At 40.0% G+C, this 18,829-nt stretch overlaps 2 protein-coding genes across 2 annotated transcripts in view; one reads left to right on the forward strand and one right to left on the reverse strand.

Moving 5' to 3' along the window:
* Positions 1 to 8,367, forward strand: part of LOC118324788 (V-set and transmembrane domain-containing protein 2-like protein) — a 46,443-nt gene extending 38,076 nt beyond the window's left edge. Inside the window, exons 2-4 of the mRNA XM_035657255.1 lie at positions 3,431 to 3,600; positions 4,834 to 4,878; positions 7,900 to 8,367. Coding sequence (XP_035513148.1) covers positions 3,431 to 3,600; positions 4,834 to 4,878; positions 7,900 to 8,367 — 683 coding nt within the window. The remainder of the gene's footprint in view (positions 1 to 3,430; positions 3,601 to 4,833; positions 4,879 to 7,899) is intronic.
* The window catches only part of tti1 (TELO2 interacting protein 1), a 20,867-nt gene continuing 10,389 nt past the window's right edge, over positions 8,352 to 18,829 (reverse strand). The window contains exons 13-14 of the mRNA XM_035657254.1: positions 13,336 to 13,423; positions 8,352 to 12,758 (exon numbers count right to left, since the gene is read on the reverse strand). Coding sequence (XP_035513147.1) covers positions 12,539 to 12,758; positions 13,336 to 13,423 — 308 coding nt within the window. The 3' untranslated portion in view covers positions 8,352 to 12,538. The remainder of the gene's footprint in view (positions 12,759 to 13,335; positions 13,424 to 18,829) is intronic.

Consider the following 18,829-nt stretch of genomic DNA (forward strand, 5'->3'; position numbering starts at 1 on the left):
TTGAAAATCAGATTTTAAGGGGCCGGGCCTACAAGCATGATGTGTGACATCACAAATAGTTTGGAGGTCAATCCATGCAGTTTATACAAGTGTGATGTAGAAACCTTTTTAATAGATTATAATGTGAAAATTATAAGTATTGGAGAAAAAAACATATCAGACACACATTATTGTTCCAAGCTGACTTTTTGTATATATGTCTCAATGCCTGTCTGGAGGGGATCTTTAAAGAAACTTTAGTCCAGGTGTCAGTGGAGAGTTTACAAGTAAGAGAGGAGGTGTCATTTTGTTGTAATAGTTGATGTCAGAACATTTTCTCCTGGCCACTCAGTGATTGTTTAAAACTATTTAAATCAATTTAAATTGCAATATACTATGTAACTTTTTGATGATATGTATAATATGATAAGATTGCTGCTCCTCTGGAGAGTTGATGCATGATGACCTTGGGAAGTAGGACAGTGGTGTCATCCTGATGAAAATGCTAGTTTGAATACCACATGCTGAGCAAGACTAATATCTGGTGAAAAGGACCTTTAGTTTTGCTTACTATTGTTTGTAAAGTCAAGAATGAAATTTTATCCTTAAGAAATTCATTTTTACAGCAAATGACTCAGGAAGTCCACTGTGCCATTATATTGCAATTTGTTTAGTCAAACGTACATTACGTTAAATTTTAACAAAGCATTCTTATAATAAATAATGACCTGCTGAGCTGACTCAAAAGAACAGACTCACTTTTGATTTAACAGTCACACTTCAGTCTGTGGTTCGATGTGGATGATGGGAAACTTCTGGCAAAATAAAAAGCTGTTATGTTGCAGAAAATATAAAAAGGAAAATGGAATTCAAGTTTTGCAAGTTAGAGGATTTACTGTTCCTGCAGAGCTCACTGATCATTTACGAACTGACAAATTTATAGAATCCATAAAAATGAGTCTACTCATGATACTGTAAAACGATTTGGATAACAGTGTCCACAAAATGATACCTGACATCCAGCTTGAGCCTGAGACAGACTGAAACACAGCTGTCACTCCAGATATGTGCCAGTTAAAGAGCTGAATCCTCCAAGCCTCCTCCCCTAAAGGGACAGTCTCACAACTCAATGAATTAGCATTCAAACACTCCTTGTCAATAAAAGTCAAAACCAACTGGTGTGTAAATATCGCTTGTGACCTGGATCATGTTTCATGATACATGACTTTACAGTACAAGTTGTAACAACTAAGACAAATTGTGTACCATGGTAACAATAATACATTAATCCATGTAATTACCTTTTGATGGTTAAGGCCTGTGATTAACATATTTCTGCCTGGCATGGCTAATTCTGATGTATTTGGCACTGTTCTACACTCTTGGGTTTCTTTATTCTCTGGTAATTTGGCAATTTGCATTTTTTTCTTTGATTCTCTTTTTTTAAATTTTGTTTCTTGTTTTGTTGGAATTTAACAATCCCAACAAATCTTAAAAGTTCACCCTCCCATTCCATGTCAGAAGGAGAAACTATGGTGCCCATGAAACGCTCAAAAATCAAGAATCTAGAGCCAGTGTTTGCTTTGTTCTGAGCTACTGTAGAAACATGTCGGTTCATAGAAGGCGACCGGTAGTGTCTGTAGATAAAAAGGTCTCATTCTAAGGCAGCAAAAACATAATGATTCTTATACATATGAATATTGTATTTCCTTTTTGCCTATAGATCTTTCTAAATGTTACACACTGGACCTAAATGTAGTTTTTATAAATCTGACATGAAGACCAATAAGCACTGCAGCAAAATACAGCACAATGTAATGTGCTGGTGACTCTTTTTACCTATTGTTTAACATGAAACAATAGATTTAACTTTCCCCTTTTTTAAATGCTACTGAATATTCATGAACAAAGGAGATTTATGGCTCCCTTTAAACTAATATCCACACTTCCCCCTGGTGCGTTGTGAGGATGACAGCTGGTCTGTTGGGTTTTGTTGTAATGGCACTGTGCTGCTTGGTGGAGACCAAAGTGTTTAAAGTGTGAGTTTAAATTTAGCTCCTGCTGCACCTGAATCTAACACTTAACACTTTGATACCAGCAGCAAATTACAGATTGTGCATGCAGTGCTACAATCTGCTCTATTGTTTGCTATGTGGGGTCACCAATGTTAGCCAAAGTGACTTTAGTCTCATGGTTTGTCCAAAACTCTTTATCCTCTGGTTTTGCAGGCTCTGATATTGGCCTTTTGTGGCTACTTAAAATGTTGTTGTGCCAAACTGTGCATCCTGTAAAAAAGTTGGTTTCCGTGCTGCTGGATCATTGCTTATTTTTACATTGATTTGGAAATTATGTCAATGAATAGAACACTATACTAGAATCAATGGAAACTTTCCATACTTTCATCCGGTGGCAGCACGCTAAGCAAGGTAGTCAAGACGTCCCTCTCCAACAACATTTTCCAGCTCTTCCTGGGGGATATATAATCTCTCCAGCATGTTCTGGGTCTACCCTGTGGTCTCATACCAGTTGGATGTGCCAGCAAACCAGTTTTTAAAATGTTAAAAGGCAGTGAAAAAAATACAAATATGATTTATTTTTCACCCAAACCCAGTGTGAAATAAAAGTGATCAGTTGCCAGGGTAGGCACATTGTTTTAAGGTCCCTGGGGCCTCCATACTTGAGCAAATAAACCTGAATTAAATAAACAGCAATGTCTCTTGCATTGATCAATGACACTTTCAAACCGCCACTGATATGATACGTAATAGTACTGATTGTTCCTGTAATTCAGCATTACAGCCCCAGCCTTGTGGACTGCTCATTTTGCTCTAGACCTGTTTAGCCTTAATATATCAACTTAGCATGAAAAGGGCTCTTTATGAATGCTGATGCAGACAACTGCTCAGTGTTAGTGCGTGCTCCTAATGCAAGAGTGGCATCAATCTTCTCAGCAAGAAAGTGAATAATCAAAATGAAAAACTTTTCAACTATCTGGAATGTAAAGTGAACGGCAAACAAATTCCTGTAACAGTTGTCATTTTCTCTTTACAGTCTTTGGCCTCTAACATTTTACTTTTATTTACTTTCATTTGACTTTTTACCTGAATTTAGCAAGCTTTATCCTCCCCCTTACTCTCTTTAACCCACATACCTCCCCCATTTTCATCAGTTTCACCCTTACCCTTACCTGGTATTCATTAATAGATGACGTTGAATCCTTGTTTTAAGGGGCTGCTACAATATCTTACATCTTCAAGTGAGAATTCCTCTGAAGCAACATTATCTCCACCATGGAGATCAGCTTTAACTGATACCAAAATATTTATATCAGCTTTCAAAAAAATGTTTTAGCACTATAGGGCTATAATCTTTACACTTTGTCTTCAAACTGCACTGAATGCCACTGACTAGACACCATTTATTAACCGTGTCTCATTCTGTGTCTGTCCAGCCATGTTCACTGAGGTGCCTCATGATATGACGGCTCAGAGAGGTCAGGATGTGGAGATGGCTTGCTCCTTCAGAGGGGCTGGGACGCCCTCGTATTCACTGGAGATCCAGTGGTGGTACATCAGGAACCATCTTGACTGGACAGACAGACAGCCTTGGACAACCAATGAAGTAGGTTCATAACAGGAACTCTGAATGCTTTCTGTTAAATGGTGAACTCTAATGCAACATCTGTAAATGAACACAACCAGGAGCTTCTATTTCAGGCTTTAGCTTAAAGGATAATTACTAACTACTCATTTTTAACAACTTTTTCATAGTTTTAGTCTTTATTACAACTTTGTAATATTATTATACTCTTGAAACATGAGCAGTCAGACAATCAACCTGCTAACCCGCAGTTTAGCCAACCTTATTTGGACATCTGGAGAAAATGAAGGTGGAAGTGAAACTTTTCAGTTGTAAATGTACAGATGGATTTCCTGGTTCAACCTTGAGTTATTATTTACCATGGTTATGGAGCACACAATTTTTCTGTGCAATGAGCAATTATTATCAACATTTAGTTGGGCTCAATTTAGTTTATATTTCAAAATAATGTACATTTGATTGTCTAACCACTTGTGTTTCTTGAATACAGTGTTATTATAGCCAAAAGAATTACAAAAATAAGACATTCTGATAAACTCAAATTATCCTTAGTAAGGTGTCTGTTTGGGATATACCATCTGTGTATCTCCTGTGATTTCACAATTAAACTTGTATTTATATCTTTAAAGCTGCTTTAAATGTTTGACCACTAGGGGGCAGAAAACAAGCCAAACAAGCCACCAATACCATAGCTTTCATATCTAGCAGTGACAGAGCAACATTAGAATTCATTTTGAGTCAGGTTTCTTATGACAAATAAGTCAAATATTAAGTCTCATTTTAAATCTTCAGAAAAGAGAGAACAATCTGCTGCTAGATGTTTGAATGTGTTTAACAGCCACTTGGTAGCTTTGTCTGTGTACTGTTTGATGATGGCTGTTTACAGAGGTTGATAAGTCAGACCATACAGTAAATGTACGTTTGTAAACTAAAATAAGCCAAAGAGATATATAGATCTGCAGCTGTTGGTTATTATAACACTACGAGTGACCTTTGTCACATTATACAGCTATAAACAAGCTATTAATTCAATTAATCTAACACATTGTTATCTAGTGTCATGTTACCTGCAGGGATTAATGTGGACTTAAAATGTATAGTTTACACTCATGTAAGAACACAGTATGTAAGCCAGTTTGTCCAGGTACTGTACATATATTCCCATTTTATGTATATAACTACAATATAACTATTCATAATTATTAAAATGTATTAATATTAAATCATGTCACTCATGTTTGTTGTTTTTTCTAGGTGGCTCCTGAGGAGGATATGCCAAAAGATGCTACAAAGATAAGTGTGAGTTAACCACTATCCGCTGTCATTCTTTGAGAAAAGCCTTATGTTTGCTTTGGTGTTATATGATGAAATGAGGCACAAAACCCTCATGATTACATTTAAATGTCTTGTTCCGGATGATCCGCAGATGTTGTATTTATGCTGTATTACTCACAAGGATGTAATTTTCACTCGGTACAGCTCTTAGCACAGCGAACTAAGCGCTCCAGACGACACATCAACACGTTCACTTCATCCTTGATGGGTTTGTAGAATCACAGTGTCAGCCAAAGAGCAGGCAGCGCTGGTGCTGGTGGGTGGTTAAGTATCCTCGTCAAGGGGGCACGTCCTGCACTGCATCATCTTCAGATTCTCATAAATGCCCCAGTATCTTTATGGCTGCAACACCAAATCCAAATAATCATCAGTGAAGGGGACAGGCTGGGAAGTCAAGTCTGGTTTCACAGCATAACTTTTCATATCTCTTCTGGTATCCATAGAGACTTAGTCCCTACTTACTGAGGAAGACAGCACAACCATATAGTGACTCAAAATGTTCTACCTCCAAGTCCTTCTAATTAACTGCAGAAGTTAGCAGAATGTAGGAACTACTGCACATTGCCTTCACACCAACCTTTTCCTCTTACTAAATCTCTCTCTGCTGACTTTACAATTATAAAACTGAGCAACAAATTCTGCTGGCTAATCTTTGCATTTAAAAGCAACTATGTAGAAGAAGTAAATAAAACAGTATGTAAAGTTACAAATATTAGATATGCAAGGATAAAGATGTGTAACAAAACATTGTTCTTTGTGTGTGCAGAAACACACACAAAAACATGAAGCCTTTCTCCTTCCTCCCAAGAGGCTAGCTGCTGCTGATTCGCTGTAATAAAGCACCAGCTGTGGTTTGGGTGACTGAGTGCATGTATGTGTGTGTGTTTGTGTGGGTGGAGCAGAACACTGCAGGCTGTACAGCTGGAAAATCATTATGAGCTTTCTGTATATAATGGATGCTGGCCCACATCAATATAGTCAAAGAGAAACATGGTCTGTGCTCACATATATGCAGACACAAACTGACGAATATTGCTACAAAACAACATTAAGCTCTTACAAACAGTCACACACATGCAGGGACTATCTCTGGCACACACACCTCTACTGGCATCACGGAGAGGAAGGTGGATGATAAATTAAGTCGTATTAATATCCTGGTGCGTCACATCTCATGATGTACCCAGACTCTCATTGTCTCAGCATTGCCACTCTGTGAACTTGGAAATCTTTTACCTCCAAGATGTAGTCTCTTCATACTTTCAAGGCCACAAATAGAATTTGTTAAACAGCACCCTTGTCTGAGTGTGTGTGAGTGTGAGTGATTGGCTGTGGAGTGAATCCAGGTTGCACTACAGAAGTAATTTCAGCATCACATCAACGCTGCAGCTCTCATGTTCTCTATCACTTCACATATCTGTCTACATATAAGCCTATTTTCCTTATTACAGCAAAGCCTAATTTATGATGGGCACACATAAACCTTTTTATATGTATTTAAACAGATAATCACTGTAAAATTGTTCAGTGGGTGTAACTGGCAAGTTCAGAGATATCTTTGTTTTTTTTTGTTTTTTTTACTGAATTTGCATGCATGTAGGATATCAAAAAGGAAAAGTGGTAAACAGGGGTAAACAGTTAGCTTGGCTATGTCCAAAGTTGAAAAACTCTGCCTCCTTCCAGCCTTAATTGTCTCCAGGCTGTAGCTTCATACTTTACATACAAACAAGGGATCAGTATCAATAGACAAATTTCTGTTAGCGTCATGGTTACATTTAGCACAGTGTGCTATATGGTTTTTACAATATTTGCTCATGCAACATGTATTCATTGTTTGCTTTTGTGCAACATTTGCCACAAGATGGATTTTCGTGTGATCTTGTGAGCCCAGCTGCCTTGCAAAGGTTAGAGACCATCACAACACAAACATGAAATCATGTAATTTAAGCACAATGAAGTAAAAATCTATGAGCAAACTAAATAATGGCCAGGTTCGCTGTAATAGCTAATGTCTAACATTTGTTTTTCATCTTATACATGGAAGACTGACAGCAAAAGGAGCCCTGATATGGCCAACATTGTCCATAGTCACTGCAAGTGGGCCTGTGGTAGCTGGTAGATGCCAGAGATAGTGAGTGAACTTTTTGCTCACAGCACCACTCACCCAGCTTCATGACCAGACAGCTCGGCTGACTGAGCATCTGTGAGATAGTGCCAATAAGTGTTTGTGTGTGTTACAAAGTAAAAGTCAAGTCTTTTTTTTAGGATTGTGCATCTGCTGTGATGCTGCATTCATTTTGAAGGCTCATCTTCAGCTTCATATACAATAAAGGGCAAAGATTATGAGGGACAGGCTTGCAAAGATATGCTGACAGGCAGATGGGAGAAACACAAAAGAGACTGAAGGACATTGTGAATAAAAGACAGAAAGAAAAAAGCAAAAAACAAAAAAAAAGTACAGTGACAAAAAGACAATGTCAGCAAAAAACAAACCTTCTGAGGATTTTATCACTGATGTTTTGCTTATTATTCTTGTCATCAGCGTTTTAGATGTTAAACCAATGTTGATGTGACAGTCGACTCTGGGGAATCATTGGCTTAACAGCAATTCAATTGATGATTCACTGGTTAGTATGAGTGCAGCTGATGTTCCTGCAGTACTTCAGTGCACATTCGCACTGTACACTCATGTTTATTTGTGAAGTACAGGGTTAAAGGTTTAGGTTAGAACATTTTACATCTTTCTGCTATCCCTTTTCAAGGTTTTGGCGACATCAACTTTTGAAAGAGGAAACTGCTCAATCCTGCTCTTCCAAATGAAAAGTAACCGATAAAATAAACACTTGCTCAAATTAGTACACTCAGGGGTTTTGTAGCCACAGCGCCGACTGTTTAGCGAAAGTTACATAGGCTTGTATTAAGCATGATTTATTCTTCAATCTCACCAAAATTTCTCACTTTCCTCTTTTCCTCTAACTTTGCTAGGTTGTGAAGGTCGTAGGAAGCAACATCTCCCACAAACTCCGCCTATCCCGGGTCAAGCCATCTGACGAAGGCACCTACGAGTGCCGCGTTATCGACTTCAGCGATGACGCAGGCGCCCGCCACCACCGCGTCAGAGCCTACCTACAGGTGGTGCCGGAGAGCGACGTCATCAACAGCAACCACAACGACAACTTCGAGTCCCTGGACGACACCAAGGGAGGAGTGGCATTCGCTGATGGGGAGGACACGGAGTCTCATGGTGGCACCAAAGAGCACGCTCATGGCCATCACCAGAATCACGGGCACCACCAGGAGCACGGGAAGCGGCCTTCGTCGCCATCCCACCACGGCCACAGCCACAGCGGCAGCAGTCAGCAGCACAAGGCGGGCAGGGAGCTGAGGAAGAGGGACGTGGACAGTAACCAAGGCCACAATGACTGCACCAACGAGCCAAGCTGTACGCTGTAGATGCTGGTTTATTACACCTGAGTGATAGATTACACAAGGATTGCATAACATGATGCGTGTCACAGCATAAAAAGCTATTCTTCCCACACAGTGCAAGCCTGCGCACAAACCCACAATCTCTAAAAATGTACAGTACGGCTTATTCAGAGCACAGTGCTGTAAACTGTGCTGGGAATGTAGCTTTTTCTTGCTGTGCATGGGTTCGGGCTGCTCACTGTCTGTAAGGCCTGGCCTCACAACATTCAGCAAGGGGGGCTGATGTGTAGATCTAAGCAGCTCCACTGTTTCTGTTCTCTGCACCGACAAAAACAGACTCTTGTCTTACTATTAACCCATGCTCCTCTTGTACTTTATATACTGTAAATGACACAACCCTGCTTTCACACTCATACTTCTTCCACTGCCTTACTCTGTCATTTGATGCACCCTCAGAAAAAAATTATAATGTCATACCTTTTGTAACTGGGTCTATGCCCCTGTGAAGGAAAATGTTTTATTTATTTATTCTGAGAGTGCACTGAATGGAACCTTGTCCAGTCTGATTCCTTAGCTTCAGTGCATCATTTGTGTATTCAAATATTGGACATGAATATGGTGAAAATTTTTACAAAATTTGTATACGCCCGAAATTCAGCAAGTTATTCTGTGTACTCGCGGGGAGAAAGGAAGCTGCTTCCTTCAGCAGGAATATATCAAGGTCCCGGAACACCAGTGCTCATCAAGGACAGATATGGCCTCTATTCATTTAAGTTGGAGTAAATGCAGTGGCAGTGTGGGATTTCTCCCACATTTGTGCCCAATTCAAACAAAGCACATCACAGGTTGTATTTTCCCCCACAGCGCTTTTGAGCTTATGAATTTGCAGCAGCAACTGAAAATATGATTTTTGTTCCCCCCTTTGTGCCGCAGGTTCGATCCATTCACAGCTGTTCAGGCTGAGAGAAATCAATCGAGTTGTTCCGTGTGGACCCCACCTGTTTGGAAAGCCGTGAAAAGATCAGAATCTGTGCCACTAAATTAAAAATCTGATTTGGTGTGCTTCTGAATCCGCTCTGTGACTATAAATCAATAGGAGAAATGTGATCTTGGTCCAAGATACTTTCTGGGAAGAGCAGTGCTATACCTGTCCCAGCTTAGCTCCCTTATTCCAGTGCTCTGGCCCAGTGCTCATCAATCATTTAAAAAGCCTCAATCCACTCCGCTACAAGCCTCTAATCCACTCTGTATATATGACTGTATAATATGAAATAAAGTGAGTGCATGTTCAGTAATTTTCTTAAAAACTTTTTCAACCAACCATACACAAAGACAGTGTGTTAGTTGTGTTAGTTAAGGACATGTTTGTCATTTACTAGTTTGGTTCATTGAAAAGAAAGAAAAAAAAGTCCATTCTGTTCTCAATCTCCTTTTTCTACTTTAAAAGTCCTATCAAAAAGAGATCTTTTTTTCTTCAAAGCAGTTTTCTGTTGCTTTACTGCTCTCCAGAAGTGCTGTACAGACAGATGAATGACACATCCTCTTCATAGCTGCTCAGAAAGGGGTTTCCCTAATGTATCTTAGTACTTAAACAGTGTTTCTTAAACTACTGTAATGTATGTGCAGGGCCGCTAACATGAGTGTTGCTGTGTTTTAATGAGCTTGAATGTGGGATTCATTTTACGCAGTTTGGGACTTGGTCTGAAAGGTTTGAGAGGCCATTTTATTTCTGCAGATTTTGTAACCTGACGATAATCTCTTTGCTTAGATGCTTGTGTGAAGCGCAAGACAATACTTCACTCTGACGGGATCAAATGGGACAAAGTGAATGTGGGTAACACACTGGATAAAGCCTGGAGCGGCGAGGAGCAGGAGGAAAATGTTGTTAGTGAAACACTGAAATTGGCTGTCCGTACTGCCTCAAAATATAGTCTGTGTCTCAAGGCCATGAGGGGCTTTACTTCTCTGCTGTATTATCCATCAGAGGAACTACAGTGCTCCTGTCCCTGTAGACTGGGAAGGTGCTTTAGTGGAAGGAGTGATCAGTGGGATTGTTTTTTTTCCAAAAGAGTAACTTTGATTTGATGTTTTGTAAAGAAGAGTTTGCGGTTTAAAAAAAAGAGAGGGAAAATGTACATTTCTTCTAGAATGTTTGGTCTCACACTAAGTGTATGGCTTTATCAAATGAAATAAATTGTATATGAAACAACAGTGAATCTGTGGTTGTTTCTTTGTTGATTAAGATCTATGAAAAGGGAAAAACCACAACAAGCTTAGATTTCATTTAGATCCTCCTGAACAGTCATTATACATTTATATATAAAGGGTTATTGTGGGGGTTCAGCTCTACGTCAGCTGTGGTTTAACTTTTGGCCCCTGCTCTGTGTGTGTGTGTCTGTCCATGTGCATTAAGGAGAAACGATATTAGGCAGTTGCCTGTGTGTAATAGGTGCTGCCAAAGCCCCCCCTCCCATTGCTGCTGATGACTAATGGTGCTATTGTCAGCACTGGCAGCAGGATAAATAGCAACAGCACAGGATGAGATAAAGAGGCGCTGTGCTGCGCTCGCTAGCCAGGCCAGCTTAATACAAAACACGTGGCGATCTTGTTTCCCCACACTAGAAGGCTCATACGTTCATTATGGAGCGATGAGGTGGGCAAGCTCCGGGTTCTCCCATCAGTGAGGTGATGTGATAATGGAGGGGGCTTCCTGTTTCCTTCATTTAAACATCCCTGAAACTCTATAGGGCTGCGAGTGATAACATGTATAATGATAGATTGGCTAGTGTCTCCGTCATGGGGCGTTCACTTCCCCCATAGGTACACAATCTGGTGCCCCCTGACCTTTTCATGCTGACGCAGCTTCCAGCAACACAATGTGTGATGTGGGTGGCAAGACAGCTCAGTGCAAGGTTAGTGAGGGCACCCCCTCGCTAAAAGAGTTCCTCCTTCCTTTGTATAGCTACACCTGTCACATTATTCTTAAGCAATGAGTCTGGCTTTATTCTACAATTTTCTTATTGTAGGCAAACTCCATTAGAAGACCAAAACCAACAATGCATTAGTAAAACTTTGAGACTGAAACTGACTCTGATTCTCTGTTTGTGGCACTGTGCCCACTAGTTCCTACTGAAGACGTACAGGTCCAGATATACAGTTTAAGCAGTCCTAACATTTGCTTTGCTACGATACATTTTTGGCAGCATACACTGTATTTGGGATTGAATCAAAATAACCTAGAGTGCCCATGTTCTGTTCATCACAATGAATATGTCTGCCAGTTCAACAGTGTGGCGTTATTTTAATGGGGGAAGGAATAAGTTATATCAGGCTTTGCATACACAGATAATGCTGATGCTGACTCAAGTGACATCACTCAAGGCAATTTATCAGACTTCACACAGCTCCCTCTGGAGCCATAAAAGGAAGCGGTACCCTCCAAAACCTGTAAAGTTGATGTGTAAAATCGGTGGAGTTCCCCTTTAAAGATTAAGTAAAAAAGATTACCAATCCAATCCAGTTAGACATTTAAAGTTTCAATACTCAGTGCTTTAGACACATTTTAGTCAAATAATGTTTGAGGCTCGACACACAGCCCTGTTCTCAAGTGCTGAATACCCCAACTGCAACATGACACATAATGAAATAATTTTTAGTAGTTGGTGTATTGTGGTGATTATTTCAATTACGAATGTTTCAGGGTCACAATAAAATCTCTGTCGGGGTCAACAACAGCCAAATGAATCTGTATTAAAGTCCCACGTGTTAAGAACACGCGTTGAATAATAAAAAAAACAAGGTAGCTAGGAATAAGGTATTTCTTAAGAAAATCAGAATAACAGAAAGGAATAGAAAACATAACATTTGCATACAGTACATGTCTATGTCTAAGCATGAAATGAAAAACACTGTCACTGCATGTCTCCTAATGTAGAAGACCTGTCAGAAAGATTCCTGGTTTCTACACTACACAGCAGAGGCGTGAACAGCAGTAGAGATGCTTCGTTGACATTTTCCCTTTGTACCTTGCTGCTTATCAGAGCGCTGTACACCATGAAGGTTATCACAACCGTATCTGATGGCTGCTTTTTGGCACAATTGTCAGATGTTCCTTCAGTTAATTGACTTGCTGGAGTCAGTGGTTCAATAAGCCGTCCATCTGAGAGACGAGTCAATCACATCAATCACTAGCTCATTAACCGACTGGCTGGTGGATTGACTCAGCAACCGAGCCAAACTCCTCCCTCAGCAGTTTGAGCACGTTGTCCGAGTACTCGTCTCTCGGCCGACCCATTCCGTTCAGCTGTATGGGCTGGAGGTCGGGGTGGGGTGGGATGTAGGAGGACGGGCAGTGCAGCTCATTCAGAGTAAACCAGAAGGTGTCCGGATCCACCTGGATTAAGTGTTGGAAAACGCTGTGGAGAGGAGTGAAAGACACATGGGAAGAAGATTAGCTCTGGGCTGTATTCTGCTAAAGTGCAGAATATCTATGACATGGAAAAACACCTTCCTGTAATCCAAAGTAACAGACTGAGCACAACACAGCCTGTTCACGGTCCTGCAATTTGACTATAAGCTTCACCGTCACCGTCAGTTTCCTTCAGGTTGTATTACCACAAACTGTGGATTGTGACCCTCAGCTTTTACAATTGTAGTTAAGAAGAGATCTTGCCAAGGCAAGTATGGAACGATTAGAACAACTAATAACTTATATGACTACTGTATTTTAAAAAATCTAATAAAAAACTAATTTGAACTACTTTATATAATTTGGGTAATTTAATCTATGGCAACACAACAAAATATGTCATTGTTTTCATATGTAAAATCTTATTCAGCAAAGTATCTATAGACTACAGCATTCAAATAACCGTAGTGGAGAAAAAAGTACAATATTAGCATAAAATGGAAGGACTCAAGTAATTACCTCAAAGTTGTTCTCAAGTACTCAGTTACTTTACACCACTGCAATGGGCTTGGATAAGGGCTCACCTTAGGCTGGCTTCTTGCAGTCTGATGGGTTGTCTACAGCTGAGGTAGGGCAGGCAGGCCTCACAAACACCATCCAGGTCTGCCTCTCCTGTATGAATATCAATTTCAACTTTATGTACCGTTTCATAAAATTCATTTGATGCAAAACTCTAGATGTAAAGACAGTCTCTGGCATACAACGTAGCTTGGTAAGATAGTGGATTGGAAAAGGGAGGAAGAAGAGGGATAAAAGAGTGGAAGAGAAGATGAAAGTGGAGTGAAAAAAAGAAATAGATCATGTCTGGACTTTACCTTTTCTAACTCCTAATGAGCTGAGAGAAACTGCTGAGATGGCTGAGGACAAATTTCACAGCAGGCTGTTTCCACAGCTCTGGAATTCACACACTTCAACTCTTTCCCTTTTTGAGGAGTGGAGGTGTATGAAGAGGGCTACCTCTTTTTTACTCCATCCTTCCCTTCATCTTTTTTCATTACTTCCTGCAGTTTGTTTTTTTTTACCTACATTGACCCACCTGCCTTCAAGCTATACCTTTCATAACCTTGCCAGCACCCTGCTCCCTCCACCCGCTTGACTTCTTTCCACTCTTTCATCTCCTCTTCCTATCTCTCACACTTTCGCTCTCTCTCTCTCTCTCTCTCTCTCTCTCCATCTTTCCCGGCAGACATTTAGCGATTCCCTAAGCTGCAAACTGGGCTGCCTTTCAAGCCTCATTTCAAAACATGTCTCTCTTCCTCTCTGCTTACTCTATTTGCCAATTCAACCCACACTCGGCTTGAACCAGGCCTGCTCACTGTGTGTCAAGAATAAAAGCAGCAGTGCACATTTCAGAGTTAAATGGGATTATTTAGAAACCGCTTTTATCCCTTTTCTTCCTCCCTTTCTGGGTCTGCACTCATAGCCTGTAGTCTTTTGTGGAATCAAGGTGCTTGGAGGGAAGCAGAGAAGTGGGAAATACTTAAGAGGAGAGGGCCAGGTGCTGTTAGATTTTGTGTTAAATGAATAACAGGGTGGAATTGGAGCTGAAGCTAGCACTGGGGCTGAAACGTATTATTTGCTTCAGTCAATCTGTGTTTCTGTCTTTCTCTCTCTGCGACTGAGACTTGGTAATTGGCTTGCTGCAGGCGTCCCAGAGGTAAGCTGTAGCCAAATCGGTATTCACATGAGTAAGGCTGCAGCCACTGACTGTTTCTCTCATGCTCTTTCACATTCTTTCCATCTCCAACTCCAAATCTACCTCGTTCTGATATGAAGGAGGACAAGTGCCAGTGAGAAAAATCAAGCACACAGCTCTTAAAAGGATGGACGAGAATTAATTTGACAGAAAAGATACATTTTTTACTTGGTTACACTCCTATTAAGGTTGTTAATGTAATGTTGCTGCAGTCGCCTTTTTGTAATCTCTAGTGGTCATGCAATAGGTGAAGGTTGCTTCTTCTACTCTTTAAAACTGTACTGGTGGTGATGCTCTGCACGTGACCCAAACTCATGTGCTGTACTAAATGGAGGTAGGTATATGTGCGCAGCATTTGGGTCCAAGACTAATTAAGTGATACAGTAATAAAGTATATCATATCGTATCGTATCGTATCGTACAGGACTATCTGGCAAAACCTCCAAATGCAGTTGCACTCCAAATGGGAAATTGTTAAACATAAACTGTCTCCTACACAACACTGAATGAGCAGATTGTTCTCCTTTTAGTACATCACAGAACAAAAAGTGCTGGTAAGTGTTCTGTGTGGAGTTGACTTTGTTACTAAAGTCCTTGAATTTCAAACAGCTACATTTTCCTACCAGACCTGCACAGGCATTAAACTGAGAAAGGAACCCTGCCCATACATGAAACAGGCCAAGCCTGAATTTCACTGCCACATTCCTCGTTCAGGAGACAACTTATCGAGAAACAACCATAATACACTTAGTGGCCACCTTGTGAGATACACCTGTACATCTGCTTGTTATCGTTATCATCTAGCATGCAGACATGGTCAAGAGGTTCTGTTGTTAGACCAAAAATTAAAAAAACAAAGAATTGACTATGAGCGTGGATTGACCTGGGGGGAAAGGGGGTCCAACCCAGTATTAAAAGGCTGTACCAAATAAATTTACCACTGTGTATATATGAAACCAACACATAATAAGGCATAGTGGTACAAAACGCAAGCAGCCAACCCACCGTCCAACAGTATATAGTACATAGTCAAAAATAAACATTTGCTTTACCACCTTGCCTGCTGAATGCTACAAAATCTGGCACACATTGCTGTGATACACATCTATGATAGTGTTTGTATGTTTGAACCAAGCCATTATGATTAAAAAATCCAGCAAAAAAAACATAAAACTTACTGGCCTATTTTTGTCTTCACTCAGTTCATGCTTCCTGCCGTATAATCTACCAAACCAAGAAAGCCAATTGCACAGTCATGTAATTAAAGTGTGCTGCAACTAAATAGAATTAAATAATCAATAACATAATAACTCATTAGTTTTAATAAACACCCAGACACCTGTGTTTATTCAGCTATGACAAGTTAAAATATCTGCTGTTCAGTTTTTGCGTTATCTTCCAGTTACACTCAACTCATAATGCTGACTCATGCATTAGATCAATTTGTTTTCGATCAATTGAAAAACTTTTTTTTCTTTTTATCAAAAGGGATACTTTTTTTATTTTCTTCAGTTTTGAAGACCACGGTGGTTAACCTAAAACCAAATCTACACATACCATATAATGTACCATAGCTTGTATCTGACCCTTCAACAATACCAAAGTCACAAAATAACACAACACAAACAAACTAAATGATTGAGGCAGTTATAGATCAACAACTCCTGTGTTCTTCAAGATAGAATTACTGTTTTTATCAGCTTCGAACAGAACGATTTAACTTCCGTTTCTTGTTAAACAAAAATAATCTTACTCTTTAACAAAAAAGTCTGTCACTGTAGTGATCATTTCCATAATGTTGTCAGACACTTATGATAACACTCTCAGTCTGTCAGTGGCAAAAGAGGCACTTTTAGTGGAATTACACTGAAGGTGCGCAATTGCCCGGAAGGATTACATTGCAGTCCGTTTTGCGGCTGCTGGCTGCAGTACTCTTAATCAATACTGGACCAATTTCAAAAATCGTTGTCCCCATTACTCACTTGAAAAGGAGAACAAAGAACAAAAACATGGTTTAACTGGGTCCAGGTTAAAAATACAGAAGATTCCCTTTAAGGTGCAGAGGAACTGTGCAACTTGTATAAAGACGTTGGAGAAACCAGACATCACAGACAGAGGAAGACATTATTGTTGGCACACCAAGACTTGTAGAGAGGAATATAAAGATAGACAAAAATATTAAGGGGTTTCTGAAATGGTCCAATAATCATTAAATTCATTACAATTTACTTTCATGAGAATGTAAAAATACTTTGTGACACTAAATCTTGCACATTTTCAGTTAATTGACTATGGTAATTTGCCCTAATGGGACATTACCACACAGATAATTAACCCATTTCACAGATGCAATGTGAAGTTTTTCCCATTTTTTAAAACTGTTTTGCTGCTATTTCTGTTTTGATTGTTCTAAAATACTGTCTTATTGTACACAAATTATAGTGGTTAAAAAAAAGTAAATCATTTTTGCCTCTCAGAAATATAGAAAACTTTTATTCAGTCATGAATTTCTTTATTCTTTTTTTGTTTGAAATACTGCATTAATGTCAAAGGGAGAACCCAGTATGGCATATCAAACCAATTGTGAGCTGAATGTATCATTACATCCCTAATGGCGTAACTGTGGCTGCAGAGCTAGCTAGGTTTTTTTTCTTTCACTAGTGGAAACCTGGTAGAAAAAAAAGGCAAACAAGGGTAGCGCATTTGACGTTAAAAAGCAAAGAAAGGAAGGAATTTCTCAACACTAACACCCAGATGTGCATCTTTCACCGAGTTGACAGAGACTAACAACTACAACATCAAATGTGCGTGGGTTTGTTAGAAGTGTATTTCTTGAACATTATCCGGGCCGTGTAACAAATATATCTTTCATCAGGTCTTCTCATTGTGGACTCATCGCACAAATACTTTGAAATTTTGATATCATCATTATGTGAGAAGAATCCAGAGACAAAGAAGCACCCAACAAAAAGCTTATGCCAGGGTGTCTTGCAGAGGTATAAATGAAGCTTGAAAAGCTCCAGAGCTGAGAGGAACTGTGGGTTCATCACTATCAAGGACACGTTCCTCATTATACATTCATTTGATACCATTTTTTAAAAATGGTTTTGAACTTGAGTCTTAAATTGAAACACCTGTTGCAAGCCTTGCATGTTGCTATGGAGACACAATGTAGTGTGTGTAAACTAAGATTCTGTATTTGTTTTAAATGTGTACCAATTTATCTGAACAAGCTTTTCTCTATTATTGGAGAGGGGTACAGGCGGATTCCCTGCTGGTTAACCTGATGGTTTTTCTCTGCACCTAACTTACAGAAGCTCAATTCAATTCAATTCAATTTTATTTGTATATGCGCCAATTCATAACAAAGTTATCTCAAGGACACTTTTCAAATAGAGCAGGTGACCGAACTCCTTTTAAAAAAAAAAAAGCTCAAAAAGTGAAAGTACTGACACTGAGTGAAGAGCACTGTGTGGAGTGCAAAAGCTTGCTGCTGCCAATTCTGCCTGCCCAGGTGAGCATTTATTCCACAAATACCAGTATGTAACACCAAATACACCTCTTCTTCACCGCTGCTGGGTCACCTCCTTGTTATAGCAGCTTTGTTCACACCCATTGTGAACCCAAACCTCACACCTTCAATTATAGTGAAACTGAAACTGTGTTTACAGAATCAGACACATCCTATCACAGACGCAGATTGGTAGTCAAAGCAGGGACCGCATTGGCAGGAGGCCTCCACGCAGGATCCATGTCGAAGAAACCTGCCGGGTTCTCGAGCGGGATAAAGCACAAACTCCCGCGAAGAAGTGAAGGTTGGCTAACATGCATTAACTGGACATCGAAGGAGTGCAGAAGAGCAGGAGAGGGAGAGAGGAAGCCTCAGTGCCACCATGGGAAATCCCGATAGTCTAGGCCTATGAGCAACCTAACTAAGGACTGGTTCACGACGTCACCTGATCCAGCCGTAAGCTATAAGCTTTACTCAAAGAGAAATGTCTTAAGCCTAGCTCTTCAAATGTGCGGACCCGCAGGGTGCTGACCTCCTGCAACGCAACTCGGAGCCTGGCAGCACCAGGAGAGGCAGCACTGGTAAAAACTGAAGCGTCTGGGCCTCCCAGCCAGGCCAGAGAAGGGCTAGCTTACAGGACGAGATGTACCCGATCTCTTTTCGCTAGTCCTGTCGCAGTACTTCGTGCTGAAAGCGTTTTGAATTAAATTGGAGCGTCATGTAATGGATTAGAGTAGGCAACGGCTGATAATAAAGAGTTGCAGTTAATGTCCAGCCGTAGAAAAGTAACAAATGCATGATTCGTTTTTCT

This window comes from Morone saxatilis, unplaced genomic scaffold, assembly GCF_004916995.1.
Source record: "Morone saxatilis isolate NCDOM2014 unplaced genomic scaffold, NCSU_SB_2.0 Contig15, whole genome shotgun sequence".
NCBI classification, from domain to species: Eukaryota; Metazoa; Chordata; class Actinopteri; family Moronidae; genus Morone; species Morone saxatilis.